Here is a 23157-nt window from a genome sequence, read left to right as displayed (position 1 = left end):
TAGCTAGTTTATACTGTTCTTTCAAGTCCATTATAATCTGTGGTTGATAATTCAGGAACTAGAATACATTAAGCATTCCTTTCAGAGCTCTTCATATAAACACTCCTAATGTTTTCAAACAAAGAAAGGATTGATTTACTTCTATGAAAAAATAGTACAATGGCTTTATTAAAATGTTCTGTTTAATGGAAGTATCTTTGTGTATATTCCAATCCTTTTCATATAAAAGCATATATATTTTTAAAAACCTGAGGGAAATTCATAACATTATAAAAATAGTGCTAGATAACTTTTTCTCAAAAAACAAAAGAATCTTCAGACTTAAGGAGAATAATCCAACCCTTGTCCTTCCTATCATATAATTGACTTTTTCTGAATTTTAAGATGAGAACATACCCTTCAGCTTATTTATACCATCAAAGAAATTTTTGTCATTGAGTGTAATCAAGAAATACAATATAGCTGCTATGAATATTTTTCTGGAATATTATATCCATGATTTAAAGAGTACTAGTAGAAAATTTGCTTTGTTCAACTCCCCGGAAATAGGGATGTAGGAAGCATGACCTCTTAGTAACTAGATCTACCGATACCACTATGTCATGAGTTCAAAAGTTATGAGAAATTAAAAAAGAAACAAATCTTTAACAATTTTTAAAAAGATTTTATTTATTTATTTGACAGAAAGAGATCACAAGTAGGTGGAGAGACAGGCAGAGAGAGAGAGAGAGAGGAGGAAGCAGGCTCCCTGCTGAGCAGAGAGCCCGATTAGGGGCTCGATCCTAGGACCCTGGGATCATGGCCTGGGCTGAAGGCAGAGGCTTTAACCCACTGAGCCACCCAGGTGCCCCAAATCTTTAACAATTTTTAAAGGATTTGCTATAATTAGCAATGCCCTACTCTGAGTAAGACTTAATTTTGATTCTTTTTTTTTTATTTCTTAAGAATTTTATTTTTCATTTAAATTCAATTTAATTAACATATAGTATATTATTAGTTTCAGAAATAGAATTTAGTGATTCATCAGTTGCATATAACACCCAGTACCCATTTCATCAAATGCCCTCCTTTTTTTTTTTAATTTTTAAAATTTATTTTCAGCGTAACAGTATTCATTGTTTTTGCACCACACCCAGGGCTCCATGCAATCCGTGCCCTCTCTAATACCCACCATCTGGTTCCCCCAACCTCCCACCCCCTGCCCCTTCAAAACCCTCAGATTGTTTTTCAGAGTCCATAGTCTCTCATGGTTCACCTCCCCTTCCAATTTCCCTCAACTCCCTTCTCCTCTCCATCTCCCCTTGTCCTCCATGCTATTTGTTATGCTCCACAAATTTTGATTCTTGATAACAAGCAATGGAGGATTCAAAATGTCAAAGGGACTACTGAAATATTTTTCTACCTTTCCATTGAATTTCTATCCTAGACACTGTCAAACAGCCCTCAAGTATTAGCCCTACTAATCTCTGTTTCTGCACAGATGAGATTTACTTTTCCTCCTTTTTTGAATTGTGTATGTCTCACCCCAATTCTCAGTGGTTTGGCTGCTTTCCACAAGTAGATTCTTAGCAAACCCTGATGATTGCCTCAAAGACAAGAGATATTAGGGGAGTTTAACTCAAAGTATCTAAGAACAGATGTTTTTCTAGTAGTCATGTATGTACATTTGTCTTCTACACATGCACACACACATGCACACACACACACACACCCTCAATATTTAAAATGGCTGGCCTCACATTGCTCCTTTAGTCATGTTTCCACCATCAACCCAGTCATTGTGAACTTAAGCTATAAAGACTGTCACTAGTGGAGTGATGGGTCGAAATGCAGTATGTATGGAACTTGAAAGTCTTGCAATAATCCAAAATTTTTTCCATAGTTAAGACGATATATATTCTGTATTCATTATATATATTTGTGTGAGAATGTGTTTGTGTGTGTGTGTATATATGTATATGTATACATGTATACATATATGTATACATATATAAGTATATATGTATACATACATATACATATATATATACATTCTCACACATATATATATGTGTGTATATATATATATAAAAGCTTTTGCAATTATGACAGTTTATGCAACTAATATGAGGATATATAAGATGTATTTTTTGGTCTGAAATAACCAGATAACTCTCTTCCATGTATATGAAGACATTGAACCACATAATCAAAATAATAGTCCGGAAAAATTTGATTTGGCAAAATATTTTTTTAGAAATAATACCTCTGAACAGTGTCAGAGGGCTTAAAGCTATTTTATCCTCATGGCATTGATTTCAAATCTGGCTAAAGGAAATAGACTTCTGTTCTGGCAAAAAGAGAAAGCTTCTGAGCCAACGTCATTAAAATCTAAAGCTTAATTTAGAGCCCATAATTTGTTAGACCCATCAACAATGAAAATAGATGTTTATGGTACTGTAAAGACCATAAAGACATGTTGGCCATTTCTTTCACAAATTGTAGAATGTGCATGCTATAAAGGGAGAGAATTTTTTTCTAAATGTAATATTAAAAGATTTAAATACTGAAATAGAAGCATTTTCTGCTACAGAATTAATTTTTCTACTTTATACCTAAATAATATATCTTATATTTTATGCTTTCAGTATCAAGTGTCAAGATGGTTAATTTCACAGTCAACAAATTTGGAGTATTTGCTTCTAAAAATGATGTTAGGAGTAATCTTAACAAGAGTCCTTTTTATTATATCTTCTTTTTCAAAAATTTTATTTAATTTTATTTTTTCAGTGTTCCAAAATTCATTGTTTATGCACCACACCCAATGCTCCATGCGATACATGCCCTCCATAATACTTACTACCAGGCTCACCAAACTCCCAACGCCTCTCCCCTCCAAAACCCTCAGTTGGTTTCTCAGAGTCCACAGTCTCTCATGGTTTGTCTCCCCCTCCAATTTCCCACCACTCACTTCTCCTCTCTATCTCCCAATGTCTTCTGTGTTATTCCTTATGCTCCACAAATAAGTGAAACCATATGATAATTGACTCTCTCTGCTTGACTTATTTTATTCGGCATAATCTTTTCCAGTCCCATCCATGTTGATACAAAAGTTGGGTATTCATCCTTTCTGATAGAGGCATAATACTCCATTGCATATATGGACCATATCTTCTTTATCCATTCGTCCATTGAAGGACATCTTGGTTCTTTCCACAGTTTGGCGACTGTGGCCATTGTTGCTATGAATGTTGGGGTACAGATGGCCCTTCTTTTCACTAAGGAATCTCCTTAAGGAGATTCCTTAAGAAATTGGCTTCATTAAGATTCCTTAAGAAGTTGGCTGCACCAACTTGCATTCCCACCAACAGTGTAAGAAATCAATGTATATCTGATTTAGACAAACTAATCTTAGAAGTAAATAAATTGACACTTGCTAGGGACACCTGAGTGGGTCAGTTGGTTAAGCATTTGGCTCAGGTCATGATCTAATGGTCCTGAGATTAAGCCCAGTGTGGAGCCTCATGTAAAGCCTCCTTAGGATTCTCTCTCCCCTCTCCCCCTCTTCCTTTGCCCCTCCCCAACACAAGCACCTGCGCTCTCTATCTTAAAAAAATGACTCTTACTAGAAAACCTCTTTTCAAACTGAGGTACCTGATCTCCATGAGATGTGGAGAAGTATGAAAATTTTTAGAATTAATCTCAAACTCTTTAGCCCTTTAAAATATAAATTTAGAAGCTTTGGGGTTATTTATTTAAAATACTCTTCTCTGTTTCTCAGTTATTGTACTTACTACAGAAAATCTGTGTTTTTCATGCAGGAATGTAGGACAAAAACATGGAGGCCAAGTATTGTATTCAAAAGAGATACGTTGCTTATAAGAGAAGTCAGAGAAGATGACATCGGAAATTACACCTGTGAATTAAAATATGGAGGCTTTGTTGTGAGACGAACTACTGAATTAACTGTTACAGGTAATCATAGTCTTCAGTATTTCATTTGCAAGTAACGAAACTATCATTTTAAGTTTACTTTTTGTGCTATACATTGATTTTTTCAAATCTATGCAATGAAAAAAGTACTTAACCAAATAGCTGAGTGGATTCCTATAAGGTTAAATTTATTCCTCCTTGTTTTTAAATCATCTTGTGCTGAAATACATTTGAAAGGTTAAAGAAAATATGCTTAGGGAATTATAGAATGTTAGCTTTTAAAGTATTTGAAATAATGAGTTCACATTTTTAGAAAATTATGCTTATATTTTGTAATGTTTTCAATTTGGGGAACATTTTCTAAGGTGTTGAAATAGAAGGTATGACATCTACCTCTGTCTTCCTGTTTTGCTCCAAATAAGAAAAATTACTATTTTATTGATTTTCCTTTCTATAAATCTGACATATGAGTTCTCATGAACTTGAAAATAACATAATTGCAGGGGAAATAATTGAATAATTGCATGAGATGCAGTGAATGATGTCATTCCTGTCTCTGGTTGCTAAGGTAGAAGGGCATAAGAAGATTCAGAACTCTGTCTATAATCATGAATTTACAGCTCACTAGTCACGTGGCCTTACTGGACTTAGCACAACCTTCACAATATCAGTTTCTTCATGTATAAAATGGCAATGGTAAAATTTGTCTTGTATAGTTCATAGGAGTTTTGCAAGGATCTAATGAGGTAACATAAGCTGAATGAAATCAGTTTGTATAATACCCAATTATATCCAAATGTACATTATGGTCATTTTATGTCTTGTAACATATTGTTTTCATACCCTTTTTTTGCTTTATGGTTTGAATCTCTAAAAGTGGTTCCAAGAGGAAAAAAGGTGGGGATAAATAAGAGCAATATTAGGGAGTTAGAGACATTTTTCTCATCTTACTGAGATTCTTCTAAGTGACTTTTTGCACAATAATATTTACGAAATATATACAAATAAGTTGACAAAGGATACCATATACTTCAAAGAGATTTTCATTTGTTCATTCATTCACTTTATATAATTTTCCTGTATATGAAAAGTGTTTCGTGGTAGTCACCTTCATCTTATAATAATTGTCTTTCTTTCAAACTTTGAAATTATGATATATTTAGATTTAAAAACTACAATTTCAAGAAATCCTTCTGATGAATCGTAATTATTCTGATCTAAAGAAAATTTGGTTAAAATTTGGTACTCTTTGGTAATGACTTTGATAAATATTAGGCCCAGTAAATAATTGCCACTTGCAATATATGATATATTTAAATAGTAAACATGCATTCAGCCTTACATTGTGTACATATAGTATGCATTTGTGTGATTTATAAGTAGTTTGGTTTTCAGTTTTGCTGTGTTTAATAGGTTTCTGTATAGAAAATTACATTTAAAACTTTATCATTCTACCTCCCTGTCTTTTTCATGGAACAGTGAAAAATATAGCTGTTTATACTTGAGTTCCCTTTGCAATAAATATTTAGGTTTTTATTATTAATTTTTTGCTTTCAATCTATGCTGAAGTACATTTTTCCAAGAGTAGGTATAGAGATGAAGGAATTTAAAAATACACTAAAAAATCTATTGCATAAGGAATATAGAATATATTTCTAGTCTTTATTCTTTGGGATATAAAGCTAATCCTTGATAAGCACACCTCTTCCTTTTCTAGAAACATTAGGATACTAAACTGCTATCTAGGAGCACCTGGGTAGCTCAGCCATTAAGCTTCTGCCTTCATCTCGGGTCATGATCTCAGGGTTCTGGGATTGAGTCCAGAGTTCCGTACCAGGCTCCCTGCTCAGTGGGAAGCCTGCTTCTCCCTCTCCCACTCTTGTGTGTCTCTCTTGCTGTCTCTTTCACTCTGTCAAATAAATAAATAAAATCTTTAAAAATATAAACCACATCTATTAAGAGGTGATGAAAAAAATCTTACAGAGACTAGAAACTGGGTCCCCAATGATGAAATAACTTAAATAAGGCTATTTTGTATAATCAATAATAGAATTGTTTTCTTCTAAATGCTACCCAGGGCTACTATATTTTCCTAACTTAATTTCTTCAAAATATCTCTTTTTCTTTACTTGAAAAGAGGGGAAAACTATTCTGTATTGTCTAAGAGGAAGTAGGTGAAAGTTTTAATGAAAATTTTCATTCAAATGATTATCCTGAATACCTCTAATTCAAGCAGCCTTACTGGTGACATTAATTTGGACATCTAAGTTATGAAGCCAAGTTTCATACATATATGAAATTTTGGGTGAATGGGAGAACTCCATGACCAATAATTAAAAATGATATGTATTAGAATACATTTTAAGTATTAACAAGCCTATTAGAAAGATCTTTTTCATAACCTTGATCTAGTGTGACTATAAATGTGGCCCATAGCCAATTTAAACAACAACTCTTAGAATCCAAATTGTATCTTACTAAAGCTGCAAAGGTGGGAATTTCTCTGGATGATAATTAACCAGTGTTTTTTATCTTAATTTCTGCATACCGTGATCATATTGTATTTAATGTAAATATTACGCAAGGTATGGTATCATTTCATTTTAGTGGATGTGCATTAGCTGATGATAAATGTTTTAAGATGTGTTAGACTGTGTTTCTTTAAAATAAATAATTCCATATATGAAGAGAAAAGGAAATTTTTAGATAAATTAGCTAAATGTGCAGGCAGTATTGTGAGCTTTTATGGGAGATCCTTCACTTACTAAAAGTTTGTGTGTCTACTTAAGTGAAGTAGTGGTTTAGGAAAACACTACTTAGGGTGACTGGGTGGCTCAGTTGGTTAAGTGTCAGACTTTGGCTCCTAGAGTCTTGGAATCCCTGCTGAGTGGGGAGTCTGCCTGTCCCTCTCCCTCTGCCTCTCCCCCTGCTCTTTTTCTCTATCTGCTCGCTCTCTCTCTCTCTGTCTCACTCCCTCTCTTTGTCAAATAAATATTTTTTAAATTAAATAAAAGGAAAGAGATCACAGTGAAAAAATAATAAACCTGCTCATCACTGTTGGTATACTTTCAACATTACTTTTTTTTAAAAATTTAAGATGTTTCAGCATCATCTGTAGCCTCCACCCTCTTCTCTAAACACTGAAGTTTTTACCGTTTTCCAAATATCCTCCCTCTGGGCCCTTACTCCTGGGGTGCTCCTTCTGGAATGCTTTTCCTTATGCATTGTCACAAGGCTGATTCTTACTCATCCTTCAAGGAATAGCTAAAATGTTCCCTTTGTTTGGAGGCATGTGGTGCTTGGTGCCTTGGTAGCATGGAGAATTTTATAATACCCCTTGTGGCATCTACCACATTGCATTGTCACTGTTGATGCTCCTGTCCTTCCACGAGAATATGAGTTACTTTCAGTGAGAAAAATGTCTTTTTTTTTTAAATTTTAATTTTATAAACATATATTTTTATCCCCAGGGATACAGGTCTGCGAATCGCCAAGTTTACACACTTCACAGCACTCACCATAGCACATACCCTCCCCAATATCCATAACCCCACCCCCCCCCAACCCCCTCCCCCCATCAACCCTCAGTTTGTTTTGTGAGATTAAGAGTCACTTATGGTTTGTCTCCCTCCCAATCCCATCTTGTTACATTTATTCTTCTCCTACCCCCTTAACCCCCCATGTTGCATCTCCTCTCCCTCATATCAGGGAGATCATATGATAGTTGTCTTTCTCCGATTGACTTATTTCGCTAAGCATGATACCCTCTAGTTCCATCTACGTCGTCGCAAATGGCAAGATTTCATTTCTTTTGATGGCTGCATAGTATTCCATTGTGTATATATACCACATCTTCTTTATCCATTCGTCTGTTGATGGACATCTAGGTTCTTTCCATAGTTTGGCTATTGTAGACATTGCTGCTATAAACATTCAGGTGCACGTGCCCCTTTGGATCACTACGTTTGTATCTTTAGGGTAAATACCCAGTAGTGCAATTGCTGGGTCATAGGGTAGTTCTATTTTCAACATTTTGAGGAACCTCCATGCTGTTTTCCAGAGTGGTTGCACCAGCTTGCATTCCCACCCACAGTGTAGGAGAGTTCCCCTTTCTCCGCATCCTCGCCAGCATCTGTCATTTCCTGACTTGTTAATTTTAGCCATTCTGACTGGTGTGAGGTGATATCTCATTGTGGTTTTGATTTGTATTTCCCTGATGCCGAGTGATGTGGAGCACTTTTTCATGTGTCTGTTGGCCATCTGGATGTCTTCTTTGCAGAAATGTCTGTTCATGTCCTCTGCCCATTTCTTGATTGGATTCTTTGTTCTTTGGGTGTTGAGTTTGCTAAGTTCTTTATAGATTTTGGACACTAGCCCTTTATCTGATATGTCATTTGCAAATATCTTCTCCCATTCTGTCAGTTGTCTTTTGGTTTTGTTCACTGTTTCCTTTGCTGTGTAAAAGCTTTTGATCTTGATAAAATCCCAAAAGTTCATTTTTGCCCTTGCTTCCCTTGCCTTTGGTGATGTTCCTAGGAAGATGTTGCTGCGGCTGAGGTCGAAGAGGTTGCTGCCTGTGTTCTCCTCGAGGATTTTGATGGATTCCTTTCTCACATTGAGATCCTTCATCCATTTTGAGTCTATTTTCGTGTGTGGTGTAAGGAAATGATCCAATTTCATTTTTCTGTATGTGGCTGTCCAATTTTCCCAACACCATTTATTGAAGAGGCCGTCTTTTTTCCATTGGACATTCTTTCCTGCTTTGTCAAAGATCAGTTGACCATAGAGTTGAGGGTCTATTTCTGGGCCCTCTATTCTGTTCCATTGATCTATGTGTCTTTTTTTGTGCCAGTACCATGCTGTCTTGATGATGACAGCTTTGTAATAGAGCTTAAAGTCCGGAATTGTGATGCCACCAACTTTGGCTTTCTTTTTCAATATTCCTTTGGCTATTTGAGGTCTTTTCTGATTCCATATAAATTTTAGGATTATTTGTTCCATTTCTTTGAAAAAAATGGATGGTACTTTGATAGGAATTGCATTAAATGTGTAGATTGCTTTAGGTAGCATAGACATTTTCACAATATTTATTCTTCCAATCCAGGAGCATGGAACATTTTTCCATTTCTTTGTGTCTTCCTCAATTTCTGTCATGAGTACTTTATAGTTTTCTGAGTATAGATTCTTAGTCTCTTTGGTTAGGTTTATTCCTAGGTATCTTATAGTTTTGGGTGCAATTGTAAATGGGATGGACTCCTTAATTTCTCTTTCTTCTGTCTTGTTGTTGGTGTAGAGAAATGCAACTGATTTCTGTGCATTGATTTTATATCCTGACACTTTACTGAATTCCTGGACAAGTTCTAGCAGTTTTGGAGTGGAGTCTTTTGGGTTTTCCACATATAGTATCATATCATCTGCGAAGAGTGATAGTTTGACTTCTTCTTTGCCTATTTGGATGCCTTTAATTTCCTTTTGTTGTCTGATTGCTGAGGCTAGGACTTCTAGTACTATGTTGAATAGCAGTGGTGATAACGGACATCCCTGCCGTGTTCCTGACCTTAGCGGAAAAGCTTTCAGTTTTTCTCCATTGAGAATGATATTTGCGGTGGGTTTTTCATAGATGGCTTTGATAATATTGAGGTATGTGCCCTCTATCCCTACACTTTGAAGAGTTTTGATCAGGAAGGGATGCAGTACTTTGTCAAATGCTTTTTCAGCATCTATGGAGAGTATCATATGATTCTTGTTCTTTCTTTTCTTAATGTGTTGTGTCACATTGATTGATTTGCGGATGTTGAACCAGCCTTGCAGCCCTGGAATAAATCCCACTTGGTCGTGGTGAATAATCCTTTTAATGTACTGTTGAATCCTATTGGCTAGTATTTTGGCGAGAATTTTTGCATCTGTGTTCATCAAGGATATTGGTCTGTAGTTCTCTTTTTTGATGGGATCCTTGTCTGGTTTTGGGATCAAGGTGATGCTGGCCTCATAAAATGAGTTTGGAAGTTTTCCTTCTATTTCTATTTTTTGGAACAGTTTCAGGTTAATAGGAATTAGTTCTTCTTTAAATGTTTGGTAGAATTCCCCCGGGAAGCCGTCTGGCCCTGGGCTTTTGTTTGTTTGGAGATTTTTGATGACTGTTTCAATCTCCTTACTGGTTATGGGTCTGTTCAGGCTTTATATTTCTTCCTGGTTCAGTTGTGGTAGGTTTTGTTTTTGTTTTTGGTTTTTTTTATAGCTTTTTTTTTTTTAAAGATTTTATTTATTTATTTGACAGAGAGATCACAAGCAGGCAGAGAGGCAGGCAGAGAGAGAGGAGGAAGCAGGCTCCCCGCTGAGCAGAGAGCCGATGCGAGGCCCAATCCCAGGACCCTGAGATCATGACCTGAGCTGAAGGCAGCAGCCTAACCCACTGAGCCACCCAGGCGCCCCCAGTTGTGGTAGTTTATATGTCTCTAGGAATGCATCCATTTCTTCCAGATTGTCAAATTTGTTGGCGTAGAGTTGCTCATAGTATGTTCTTATAATTGTCTGTACTTCTTTGGTGTTCGTTGTGATCTCTCCTCTTTCATTCATGATTTTATTTATTTGGGTCCTTTCTCTTTTTTTTTTTTTTTTTTTTTGATAAGTCTGGCCAGCAGTTTATCAACCTTATTAATTCTTTCAAAGAACCAGCTCCTAGTTTCGTTGATTTGTTCTATTGTTTTTTTTGGTTTCTATTTCATTGATTTCTGCTCTGATCTTTATGATTTCTCTTCTCCTGCTGGGTTTAGGGTTTCTTTCTTGTTCTTTCTCCAGCTCCTTTAGGTGTAGGGTTAGGTTGTATACCTGAGACCTTTCTTGTTTCTTGTCAAAGGCTTGTACCGCTATATATTTTCCTCTCAGGACTGCCTTTGTTGTGTCCCACAGATTCTGAACCATTGTGTTTTCATTATCATTTGTTTCCATAAATTTTTTCAATTCTTCTTTAATTTCCTGGTTGACCCATTCATTCTTTAGAAGGATGCTGTTTAGTCTCCATGTATTTGGGTTCTTTCCAATTTTCCTCTTGTTATTGAGTTCTAGCTTTAGAGCATTGTGGGCTGAAAATATGCAGGGAATGATCCCAATCTTTTGATACCGGTTGAGACTTGATTTAGGACCAAGAATGTGATCTATTCTGGAGAATGTTCCATGTGCACTAGAGAAGAATGTGTATTCTGTTGCTTTGGGATGAAATGTTCTGAATAGATCTGTGATGTCCATCTGGTCCAGTGTGTCATTTAAGGCCTTGATTTCCTTGTTGATCTTTTGCTTGGATGATCTGTCCATTTCAGTGAGGGGAGTGTTAAAATCCCCTACTATTATTGTATTCTTGTCGATGTGTTTCTTTGATTTTGTTATTAATTGGTTTATATAGTTGGCTGCTCCCACGTTAGGGGCATAGATATTTAAAATTGTTAGATCTTCTTGTTGGACAGTTCCTTTGAGTATGATATAGTGTCCTTCCTCATCTCTTATTATAGTCTTTGGCTTAAAATCTAATTGATCTGCTATAAGGATTGCCACTCCTGCTTTCTTCTGATGTCCATTAGCATGGTAAATTCTTTTCCACCCCCTCACTTTAAACCTGGAGGTGTCTTCGGGTTTAAGATGAGTTTCTTGTAGGCAACATATAGATGGGTTTTGTTTTTTTTATCCATTCTGATACCCTGTGTCTTTTGATTGGGGCATTTAGCCCATTAACATTCAGGGTAAGTACTGAGAGATATGAATTTAGTGCCATTGTATTGCCTGTAAGGTGACTGTTATTGTATATTGTCTCTGTTTCTTTCTGATCTACTACTTTTAGGGTCTCTCTTTTCTTAGAGGACCCCTTTCAATATTTCCTGTAGAGCTGGTTTGGTATTTGCAAATTCTTTCAGTTTTTGTTTGTCCTGGAAGCTTTTAATCTCTCCTTCTATTTTCAATGATAGCCTAGCTGGATATAGTATTCTTGGCTGCATGTTTTTCTCATTTAGTACTCTGAATATATCATGCCAGCTCTTTCTGGCCTGCCAGGTCTCTGTGGATAAGTCTGCTGCCAATCTAATATTTTTACCATTGTACGTTACAGACTTCTTTTCCCGGGCTGCTTTCAGGATCTTTTCTTTGTCACTAAGACTTGTCAATTTTACTATTAGGTGACGGGGTGTGGACCTATTCTTATTGATTTTGAGGGGGGTTCTCTGAACCTCCTGGATTTTGATGCTTGTTCCCTTTGCCATATTGGGGAAATTCTCTCCAATAATTCTCTCCAACATACCTTCTGCTCCCCTCTCTGTTTCCTCTTCTTCTGGAATCCCAATTATTCTAATGTTGTTTCGTCTTATGGTGTCACTTATCTCTCGAATTCTCCCCTCATGGTCCAGTAGCTGTTTGTCCCTCTTTTGCTCCCTCTTTCTTTATTCTCTGTCATTTGGTCTTCTATATCGCTAATTCTTTCTTCTGCCTCATTTATCCTAGCAGTGATAGCCTCCATTTTTGGTTGCACCTCATTAATAGTTTTTTGAGTTCAACTTGGTTAGATTTTAGTTCTTTTATTTCTCCAGAAAGGGCTTTTATATCTCCCGAGAGGGTTGCTTTAATATCTTCCATGCCTTTTTCAAGCCCGGCTAGAACCTTGAGAATCATCATTCTGAACTCTATATCTGACATATTACCAATGTCTGTATTGATTAGGTCCCTAGCCTTTGGTACTGCTTCTTGTTCTTTTTTTTTGTGGTGAATTTTTCTGCCTTGTCATTTTGTCCAGATAAGAGTATATGAAGGAGCAAGTAAAATATTAAAGGGTGGCAACAACCCCAGGAAAATATGCTTTAGCCAAATCAGAAGAGATCCCAAATCGTGAGGGGGGAGAAAGGGGATAAAAAGGGGTTCAGAAAGAAACAAAAAAGAAACTATTAAAAAAAGAAAGCTGATAAAAAATATAAAAAGGAAAAAAAATATATATATATTAGATAAATTATTTAAAAAACGTTAAAAAAAAGAAAACGGTAAAAGTTAAAAAAAATTTAGCAGAAGAAGAGAAAAAAAATTGAAAAAGAAAAAAAAATTAAATTAACTGCAAGGCTAAAGGATCATGGGGAGAAAGCCATGAGTTCCATGCTTTGCTTTCTTCTTCTCTGGAATTCTGCCGCTCTCCTTGGTATAGATACTGCACTCCTTGGTAGGTGAACTTGGTCCTGGCTGGGTTTCTCGTTGATCTTCTGGGGGAGGGGCCTGTTGTAGTGATTCTCAAGTGTCTTTGCCCCAGGTGGAGTTGCACCGCCCTTACCTGGGGCCGGGCTGAGTAATCCGCTCGGGTTTGCTGGGTTTGCTTTCGGGAGCTTTTGTTCCCTGAGCGCTTTCCATAGAGTTCTGGAAGACGGGAATGAAGATGGCGGCCTCCCGGTCTCCGGCCCGGAGGAGCCGAGAGCCCGGGGCCCCACTCCTCAGTGCGCCCTCAGAGAACAGCGCCCAATGACTCCCGTCACCCTGGCCTCCGGCCACGCTCCGAGCTGACCGATCCTGGGACCGGTTCAAGGTAACCCCAAGCTTAGAGCTCACTCCTCGGCTCTGTCTCTGTAGCCGGCTTCCCTGTTCTAAGCTCTGCGACACTCAGACACCCCTGATCCTTCTGTGACCCTGCGGGACCTGAGGCCGCGCTGACCCTGCCTGGGCTTCACCCTAGTTAAGCCTCTGGAGCGATGTCCCTCAGTGGAACAGACTTTTAAAAGTCCTGATTTTGTGCTCCGTTGCTCCGCCGCTCGCCGGGAGCCGGTCCCTCCCTCTGCGGTCTATCTTCCAGTCGCTTTGGATTCACTTCTCCGCCAGTCCTACCTTTCAGATAGTGGTTGATTTTCTGTTTCTAGAATTGCTGTTCTTCTTCTCTTCAATCTCCCGTTGGATTTGTAGGTGTTTGCAATCTTTAGATAAGCTATTTAGCTGATCTCCCGCTACCTGAATTAGTCTCAGCCTGCTACTTCTCCGCCATCTTCCTATCTATCTGAATGTCTTCTTTTTAATAATCATTTTATTTTAGACCAGTTTTACATTTACAGAAAACTTCCAAAGACAGTAGAGAGAGATTCCATATACCCCACATCCAGTTTCCCCTGTTATTAATGCCTAACATTACTATGGCACATTTATTACCATTAATGAATCAATATCAACAAATTATCAACTACAGTCCATATTTTATTCAGATTTCCTTAGTTTTATGCCTAATAGTCCTTTTTTGTTGTAGAACACCCATCCAGGATAGTCCATTACATTTAATTATCATGTCTCTTTAGGCTTCTTTTGGCTGTGACTATTTCTGACTTCTCCCATTTTTGATGATTTTGACAATTTCAAGGAGTACTGGACATATATTTTGTAGAATGTCCTTCAAGTGTGATTTGTTCAATATGTTTCTCATTATTAGATTTAGGTTATATGTTCTTAGAAGATCACAGAGGTCAAATCACAACTTAGCATTCCCTTGGTGTGATTTATTGCCACTGATGCTGACCTTTAATCACCTGCAGCAATGTTTTTTTTTTTAACAATTCTGTTTTCTTTTTTTTTTTTAATTTATTTATTTGACAGAGAGAGAGAGAGAGATCACAAGTAGGCAGAGAGGCAGGCAGAGAGAGGGAGAAGCAGGCTCCCTGCTGAGCAGAGAGCCCAATGTGGGGCTCAATCCCAGGACCCTGAGATCATGACCTGAGCTGAAGACAGAGGCTTAACCCACTGAGCCACCCAGGTGCCCCAGCAATGTTTTTTTTAAATCACTTTAATCACCTCAGTAGTGAGCTTTTGCTGCTGCAACGTTAGTCGCTGCCCCTCCTTTCCACACTTAAGTCTTTGAAAGGAAGTCATGATCTGCAGTTCACATTTAAGGAATGAGGAGTTAGGCCCTCACCTCTCTGAAGGCTGATTATCTACATAAATTATTTGGAATTTTTCTCTACCTCCACGTTTATCTAATTAGTCACTTATTTATCTATATTAGTATGAACTCCTGGGTATTTATTTTATACTTTGGTTTATAATCCAACATCGCATTATTTATATTTGTGGCTCAAATTGTTGCAACTTTGACCCTTAGGGACTCTTTTAGTGGACTTCATGTCCCTCTGACATACACGTACTGTGTGTGTGTGTGTGTGTGTGTGTGAGAGAGAGAGAGAGAGAGAGAGAGAGAGAGAGAGAACAGTTCCTTATTCTTGGGCCCTATAAGGTGTTCCAGGACTATCTTGGGTACTTCCTGCTTATGTCCTAGAATTAGTTATTTCTTCCAAAGAACCCTTGCTGCTTTTATTGGAGAATAGTGCTAGAAACTAAGATCTGGGCATCAGAGGTACTCATTGCTACTGGAGTATAGTTGCTTCTAAGACCTCTCAGTTGACAGAGTAAAGAGATATGTGTGTACTAATCCAGGTATTTACACATCTATAAATGCTACTATATGTAACATCTGTATCTATATTAAACTAAACATGAATTCATACTTGAGATATCTCTGACTCTACTCCATTACCATAGGGATCTTTCCAGCCTCTTCCCCTTGCTTCTCTATAGCCTCCCTAATAGTGAGAAACCTGTTTCCCACCATCTTTCGTTCATTAACTTAACTGTTCACTGCCAGTATAGATGTATAATGTATAATATATAATGACCTCTACTCCTGTGAGAAGCAACTTTATAAAATAGGGTATAATGGTTATGTACAATTTATTTTGCCTTGAGTCTTACAGAATCTATTCATTTGCAAAGTTACTTAGGTTACCACAATTCCCCCACCCCGCAACACTTCATTGCAGCTGTGTCACACATTTGTGATATAATTTGGTTGTTTTATCACATTCTGCATTCCATACTGAGATCTTCCATCCTCCTGATTGATGTCTTTAAAATTTTTCATACATTGAAGTTTGTGGGGGAAGACAAATAGTTTTCCCTCTACCCCTTTGAGTTTTGTCTGAGACTCCCTGTAATAAAAGATTAACACGAGAAAAACAAATAGAAATGTATTATCATGACTACCTAATGCATACATGGAAGATACCCAGAGAAACTGAATAACTCCCTGAGATGGCCCACACCACCCCCTCAAATACCGTGTTCAGCTAAAAACAAAAGGTTGGATGGGGGGCATTCATAGGAGGTTACCAGGAAAAGCCTGGTTAAAAAGAGTTAGTCTTAGTCCATGCCTTACTTCTCCAATGACAAGAGTTTCTGGACATTTAGAGTCATCCTTCTTTTCTTGGTACAGAGAGACATCTTTATAAGTAGATATTTCCCTTATAAATATAAATTTCCCATACAAAAAGGTAACTCCTACTTTGTTTTCACAGGTTCTATGTGTGCAGTTTCTCAAAATAATCCTTAGTGCTAAGAGATAAATTTTGAGGTGGCATATCCTGGTACCATGTATTCCCACCTTTGAAACTTACCTGAGAAGTTTCAAAGTCCCAGAAGCTGAGTTAGGATGTTGCTCCATGCCTTAATGAGCCAGTCTTAGTCCTGAAAACAGGGTAGTTCATTTTAAGAGTTGTGTCTTATTTCAGGAGGTGGTGTTGCAGATGAACTCCCAAAATTAGGTCTATTTCATGCAAGCAGTTAGGTATTAAATAAGAGGCATTTCCATGGAAACATGAGAAAAACAAAAGTTAATGATTGGAACAGATTAGACCTAGTTTCTGAATTTTGAGGTCAGCAAATTGAGGATTTTGGATATTGGACTCAGAATCTTTTGGCTTTTGTGGTAAAAAAAATAGCTATTAAAATTTACCATTTAACCATATTTAAGTGCACAGTTTAGTGGAATTAAGTTCATTCTCATTTTTGTGGGACCATCACCACCATCTGTCTCTGGAACATTTTTGTCTTTCCAAACTGAAACCCTGTACCCATTCCATTCCTTCCCACCCACCTCCCTGCCCCAGCCTCTGGCAACCATCACTCTATCTTCTGTAACTATGAATCTGACCATTCTAGGTCCCTCAAATAAGTGGCATTATGCACTATTTGTCCTTGTTTATATGGCTTATTTCACTTGGTATAGTTAAGGCCTTTAGGGTTCACCAGTGATAGCCCATTTCCTTCTATCACTCAGTAGTTTTTCACTGTATGGCCATACCATGGTTTGTCCATTCATCTGTTGAATGGTGCATCTTGGGTGCTTCCATATTTGGGAGATAATAAATATAGCCTATAATATAATTTTCATACAGCTTTTTGTGTGGACATATATTTTCAGATTACTTGAGGAAATTCGTAGGGATGTAATTCCTGGAGTGTATGGAAAGATTATATTTAGCTTTGTAAGGAGCTGCTAAACTGTCTTCTGAAGTAGCCATACCATTTTGCATTGCCATCAGCAATGAATTAAGAATTCCAGTTCAACATTTTTCTATCAATGTGAATTCTGCTGTTTGGATTTTACCTTTCCAGTGGATCTGTAGTGGCATTCATCATTGTTTTAATTCCCAATTCCCTAATAATAAATGATTTTGAACATATTTTTATATAACTATTTGACCTTTTATGTATCTTCTTTGGTCTAGTGCCTGTTCAGGTATCTTAACCATTTTTCCTTGGGATGTTTGCTTTTTTAGTGCTCAGTTTTAAGAATTCTTTGTATATTTTTGATATAAGTATTTAATTAGATATATGTCTTGCAAATATTTTCTCCTAGTCTGTAGCTTGTCTTGATTTTCTTAACAATGATTTTCAAAGAGCACAGGTTTAGATTTTTATTTCAGTTTTCTTCTTTTCTTTTTTGAATTCTTATATGCAAACTTAATTCTATAAATTTCTTCTAAACACTATTTTGCTGCATCCCACAAATTTTCATAAGTTGCCTTTTCATTAGTACAAAATAATTGTTAACTTCTGTTGAAAAATCTTCTTTGATTCATGTGTTATTTAGAAATGTATTAATTTCTAAATATTTGGCGATTTTCTCAAGGATTTTTGTTACTGATTTCTAGTTTAGTTCCATTATGATTTGAGAACATATTTGATTTCTATCAAATAAATCAAATTTTTTAAAAATTTGTTAAAGTATATGTTATTATGGAGCATATGATTTTTCTTGGTGTCTCATGAATGCATAAGAAGAATGCATATTTTGCTATTGTTGATTTGAGTATTCTATAAATATCAATTAAAGCAAGTTTATGTATAGTGTTATTAAAGTCAACTATATCTTTGATTTTCTACTTATTTGATATCTCAATTACTGAAAGTAAAGTGTTAAAATCCCCAACTATGGTAATGAATTTATCTGTTTATTCTTTCAATTCTAAAGGCTTTTGCCTCATAATTTTGGTGCTCTGCTCTTAAGAGCATATGTGTTTAGGATTGTCATGTCTACTTAGAGAATCAATCTTTTTGTCACTATGTAATGTCTATTGATGATTATTTGGCCTGTTCTGAAGTTGGCTTTGTCTGAAATGGATATACCTAGCTTTCTTGTGATTAGTATTTGCACGGTTTATCTCTTCATTTCAATTTTAACCTATTAGTTCTTTATATTTAAAGTAGGTTTCTTATAGACAATGTACAGTTGGATTTTTATTTTTATTTTCCACTTTGGTTTGGCATTCTCTTTTTTTTAACTGGTGTATTTGGACTCTTACATATAAGGTGATTATTAAAATTGTTGGATTAATGTATGTCATTGTTTGTCTGTGTTTTCAATTTGTTGAACTTATTCTATGTTGCTTTCCCCCTATCTTTTCTGCTTTCTCTGGTTTTAATTGAACATTTTGTATGGTTTCATTTTATCTCTCCTTTATTAATGTCAATTTTACTATAAAAATTACTTTCAGAGGTTGTCCTGGATATCCCAATATATAATTTTAACCAGTCTTAGACTGTTATCAAAAAATACTCTATAATGGAACATCTGTGTGGCTTAGTCGTTAAGCGTCTGCCTTCAGCACAGGTCATGATCCCAGGGTCCTGGGATCAGCAGCATGGAGCTCCTTGCTCAGGGGGAGGGATGCTTCTCCCTCTTCCACTCCCCTTGCTTGTATTCCCTCTCTCACTGTCTCTCTGTCAAATAAATAAATAAAATCCTTTAAAAATTATTCTATAACTTTGTATGTACTACAGGTATCTTATTACAGAATATTCCCAGTTCCTCCATCTTATCCTTTATAACATTGTTGTCATTTATTTCATGTATGTATATGTTATAATCACTCTATAAATTGTTATTGTTTTAAATAGTTACAGATCAACTTATAGCAAGATAAATAAAATATCTTATTTTACTGTCATTTATTCCTTCTGACACTCTTATTTTCTTTATGTAGATCCAAATTCCTAACCTATATATTTTCCTTCTGCCTGAGTAAGTTGTTTTAACATTTCCTGCAATGAAGGTCTGGTGGTGGTAGTGAATTTTTCATTTTTGTTTTTCAAAGAATGCCTTTATTTCTCTTTCGCTTTTGAAGGAAGTCTTTACTTGGATTCTAGATTGCTTTTTCCCCACTACTTTAAATATTCCACTTCACTCTATTTACTTACATGTTTTTTTTCAGTGTTCCCAAATTCATTGTTTATGCACCACACCCACTGCTCCATGCAATACGTGCCCTCCTTAATACCCACCACCAGGCTCACCCAAACCCCCACCTTTCTCCCCTCAGTTTGTTTCTCAGAGTCCACAGTCTCTCATGATTTGTCTCCCCCTCTGATTTCCCCCAACTCACTTCTCCTCTCCATCTCCCCATGTCCTCCCTGTTATTCCTTATGTTCTACGAATAAGCAAAACCATATGATAATTGACTCTCTCTGCTTGACTTATTTCACTTAGCATAATCTCTTCTAGTCCGATCCTTGGATTCTAGATTGCTGCTTTTTCCCCACGACTTTAAATATTCCACTCCATTCTCTTTTTATTTACATGTTTTTAGAAAAACTTTTCCTGCAGCTTAAGTTGATGTGTTTGGGTATAGTAATTTTGGCATTTTTCCCACTTGGTATTTTTTTAGCTTCATACCTTTCTAGCTTGGTGTCTGTCTTTAATTTTGCAAAATCCATGGCCATTATTATCTCAAATATTTCTTCTGGTCCATTCTCTCATTTTTCTCTTAACAGTATTCCAGTTCTTCATATATTAGGCCTTTTGAAATTATCCCACAATTCTTGGATATTCTATTCAATTTTTTTCATTCTTTTTATCTTTTTGCATTTCAGTTTATGAAGTTTCTGTTGACTTTCTTTTAAGCTAATTCTTTCCTTCACTGTGTCCAGTATAATGACGGGCCCATAAAAGAATTCTTCATTTGTGTTACAGTGTTTTAATTCCTGGCATTTCCTTTTGATTCTTATTTAGAATTTCCATCTCTCTCTTTATATTACCCGTCTGTTTTCTCATGTTATCTATTTTTCCATTGGAGCACTTAGCATATTAAACATAATTATTTTAAATTCCCTGTATGAAAATGTCATTATCTATGCCATATCTGAGTTTGGTTCTGATGATTGTTGATGGAGTTCATGGCTCCAGTGTCTGCTGCTCCAAATAAAAAGATCTCACCTGTGATTCTCTTGATTCACCTGTTTTTCCAAATTTGGGGATGTTTGTTTGCTCTGAAACTTCAGTTGTTTCAGAGTTTCAAGAAGAGTTTTTTGGTTTCCAGTTTACTTCCCCCAGATTTTTCTTGTTGTAATAATGAGAGTGATGGCTTCCAAGCTATTTACATGTAGAAGCTTAAAGATAAAAATAAAGGACTGAAGTTTTCTACTAAGATTTCTTCATTAATAGCTTTTAACATGTCATGCAGTCTATCTAAGGTTTATTTTATTCTTGATTCCATATTCCATATATTAGTTTCTTTTTCTGGACAAAAATGAATAAGTCTTTGTTGGAAAATACCTCTATTTTTGAAAATATGTCTGTTTTGATTTCAATCATTATTTGAAATATAATATGCAAAAGACCCTATATGAAGCTGTGTAACATTCTATTATGTACTTTTCTATTTTTTAAAATATATCATTTACTTGTGCTTATGTACAGTTTTTTTATCTTACTAAAATATCCAGAATCCAGTCCAGCTTTCTTCACTTTTTTTTCTTTAATAGTGAAATATAACTAAGTGCACAAAATACAACCATACAGCTAGCTAATTAACATGCTATCAAATGAACCCACCTAGGTGAAGAAACTGAAACTTACAGGCATCCCAGATGTCCTCTGTATAGTCTTCTAAATATAAACCCTTTCTTTCATGGCACTGATTATGTTAGTGCCATTGTGATTTTTAGGATATTTGTTTTCTTGTCTTTTAAGCTATCCTAGCTAACAGTGCATGCCTAAACAATATACCTAAAATTTTATTTGTTTTTGAAACTTATATTTGGGCCTACATATTGTATATTCTATTGTGTTTGGCTTTTTCAACTTCAGCTTTTGTTTTAAAAATCCATCCCTGTGCAGTCCCACTACCGGCTATTTACCCAAAGAATACAAGAAAACTATTTCAAAGGGATACATGAACCCCTATGTTTATAGCAGCATTATTTACAGTAGCCAAATTATGGAAGCAGCCTAAGTGTCCCTCACTTGAGGAATGGAGAAAGATGTGAGATATATATATATATATATATATATATATATATATATATATATAGTAATTATTCAACTATAAAAAAGAATGAAATCCTGCCATTTTCATTGACATGGATGGAGCTAAAAAGTGTAATGCTAAGCAAAATAACTTAGAGAAAGACAACATATGATTTCATTTGTATGTGGAATTAAGAAACAAGCAAAAAAAAAGCAAAGGGAAGAAATAGGGAGGAGAGAGAGAGTCAAAGCAAGAAACAGATTTTTTAAAAATATTTTATTTGTTGATCTGAGAGAACACGAGCAGGGGGAGAGAGAGAGGGAGAAGCAGACTCCCTCCTGAGCAGGGAGCCCAGTGAGGGACTCAATCCTAAGACCCCAGGATCATGACCTGAGCCCAAGGCAGATGCTTAACTGACTAAGCCACCCAAGTGCCCCAGACTCTTAATTATAGAGGACAAACTGATTACCAGAGGGAAGCTGGGAGGAGGATGAGCTAAATAGGTGATACAAATTAAGGTGTGCACTTGTCATGATGAGCACAGGGTAATGTAGGAAACTGTTGACTTACTACATTGTACATCTAAAATTTATATAATGCTATATGTTAACTAACTGGAATTAAAATAAAAACTTTTAAAAATTTTTTTGAAAAGTCATCCATGTTACTTCATTTACCTGACATTTATTCATTACTTTTATAAATAGTATTCTGTTATATGAATATCTCCCAATATATTGATATACATTTGGAGTTTTCATTTTTTGTTAATGTAATATTGCCATTAATCATCTTGTAAGCATAAACAGACACACATAAATTTTTCATTGTAGAATAATAGTTAGCATTTATGTAGGACTTTTACCTGAGAGTGGATTTGCTTTTCCAAAGCATGTATATTTTTAAATTTATTAGATATTGTTTGGGATGCTTTGGGTAATGGGCTTACTCCAACTAAATGAAATGAGTGAAAGAGGGAAGTAGTACTCCAAAGGAAAGTTGAAATGGAAGAAGAAGGTGAAAAATATTCAAGGAATATAAACAGGAGATGTCCACTATTTGTAAACAGTATGATTTCTTAAAAATTGTAAAATGAGTTTTCATATTCATAAAATTCTGTTGTGACTAGTATAACAATTTTCTGTACTTCAGTATTGCTAAATAAAAATATGAAAATACTCATTTTTGTATAGACTGTCATATTCTAGGATTCCTTAAACTAAACTCAAACTCGTACTCAAGTTATAGCTTTATTTTTTCTTCTGTGAATTTTATTATTTTTTATTATGTTCAGTTAGCCACCATATAGTATATCATTAGTTTTTAAAGTAGTGTTCAATAATTCATTAGTTGCATATAACACACAGTGCCCATCACAACACATGCCCTCCTTAATACCCATCACATCATCAAACTATAGCTTTAACACTAATCTGCAGATTATCTGTGTGTATGGGAAAGATGTCATGTCTAGAGTTGGTCCACAAAAGACCTAGAAATTCCAAAATAAATTAGACCAGCTTGGCTTTTTCTTTCCACAATATTCTCTATTTAGACAAAAAAATATGCTACCTATTTTTGGATTTGTTACATTTAAGGAAAAAAATACACACTATATGGATCTTTTCTAGGAGAACTGATTAAATTATACGATATTCACTTTCATCTC

At 35.8% G+C, this 23157-nt stretch overlaps 1 protein-coding gene across 1 annotated transcript in view; it reads left to right on the top strand.

The window, feature by feature from the left end:
- The window catches only part of IL1RAPL1 (interleukin 1 receptor accessory protein like 1), a 1432909-nt gene that overhangs the window by 804173 nt on the left and 605579 nt on the right, over positions 1-23157 (top strand). The window contains exon 5 of the mRNA XM_047716257.1: positions 3801-3954. Coding sequence (XP_047572213.1) covers positions 3801-3954 — 154 coding nt within the window. The remainder of the gene's footprint in view (positions 1-3800; positions 3955-23157) is intronic.

Source organism: Lutra lutra, chromosome X (assembly GCF_902655055.1).
Source record: "Lutra lutra chromosome X, mLutLut1.2, whole genome shotgun sequence".
Classification (NCBI taxonomy): Eukaryota; Metazoa; Chordata; class Mammalia; order Carnivora; family Mustelidae; genus Lutra; species Lutra lutra.
This window is presented reverse-complemented; position numbering and strand designations above follow the sequence as displayed.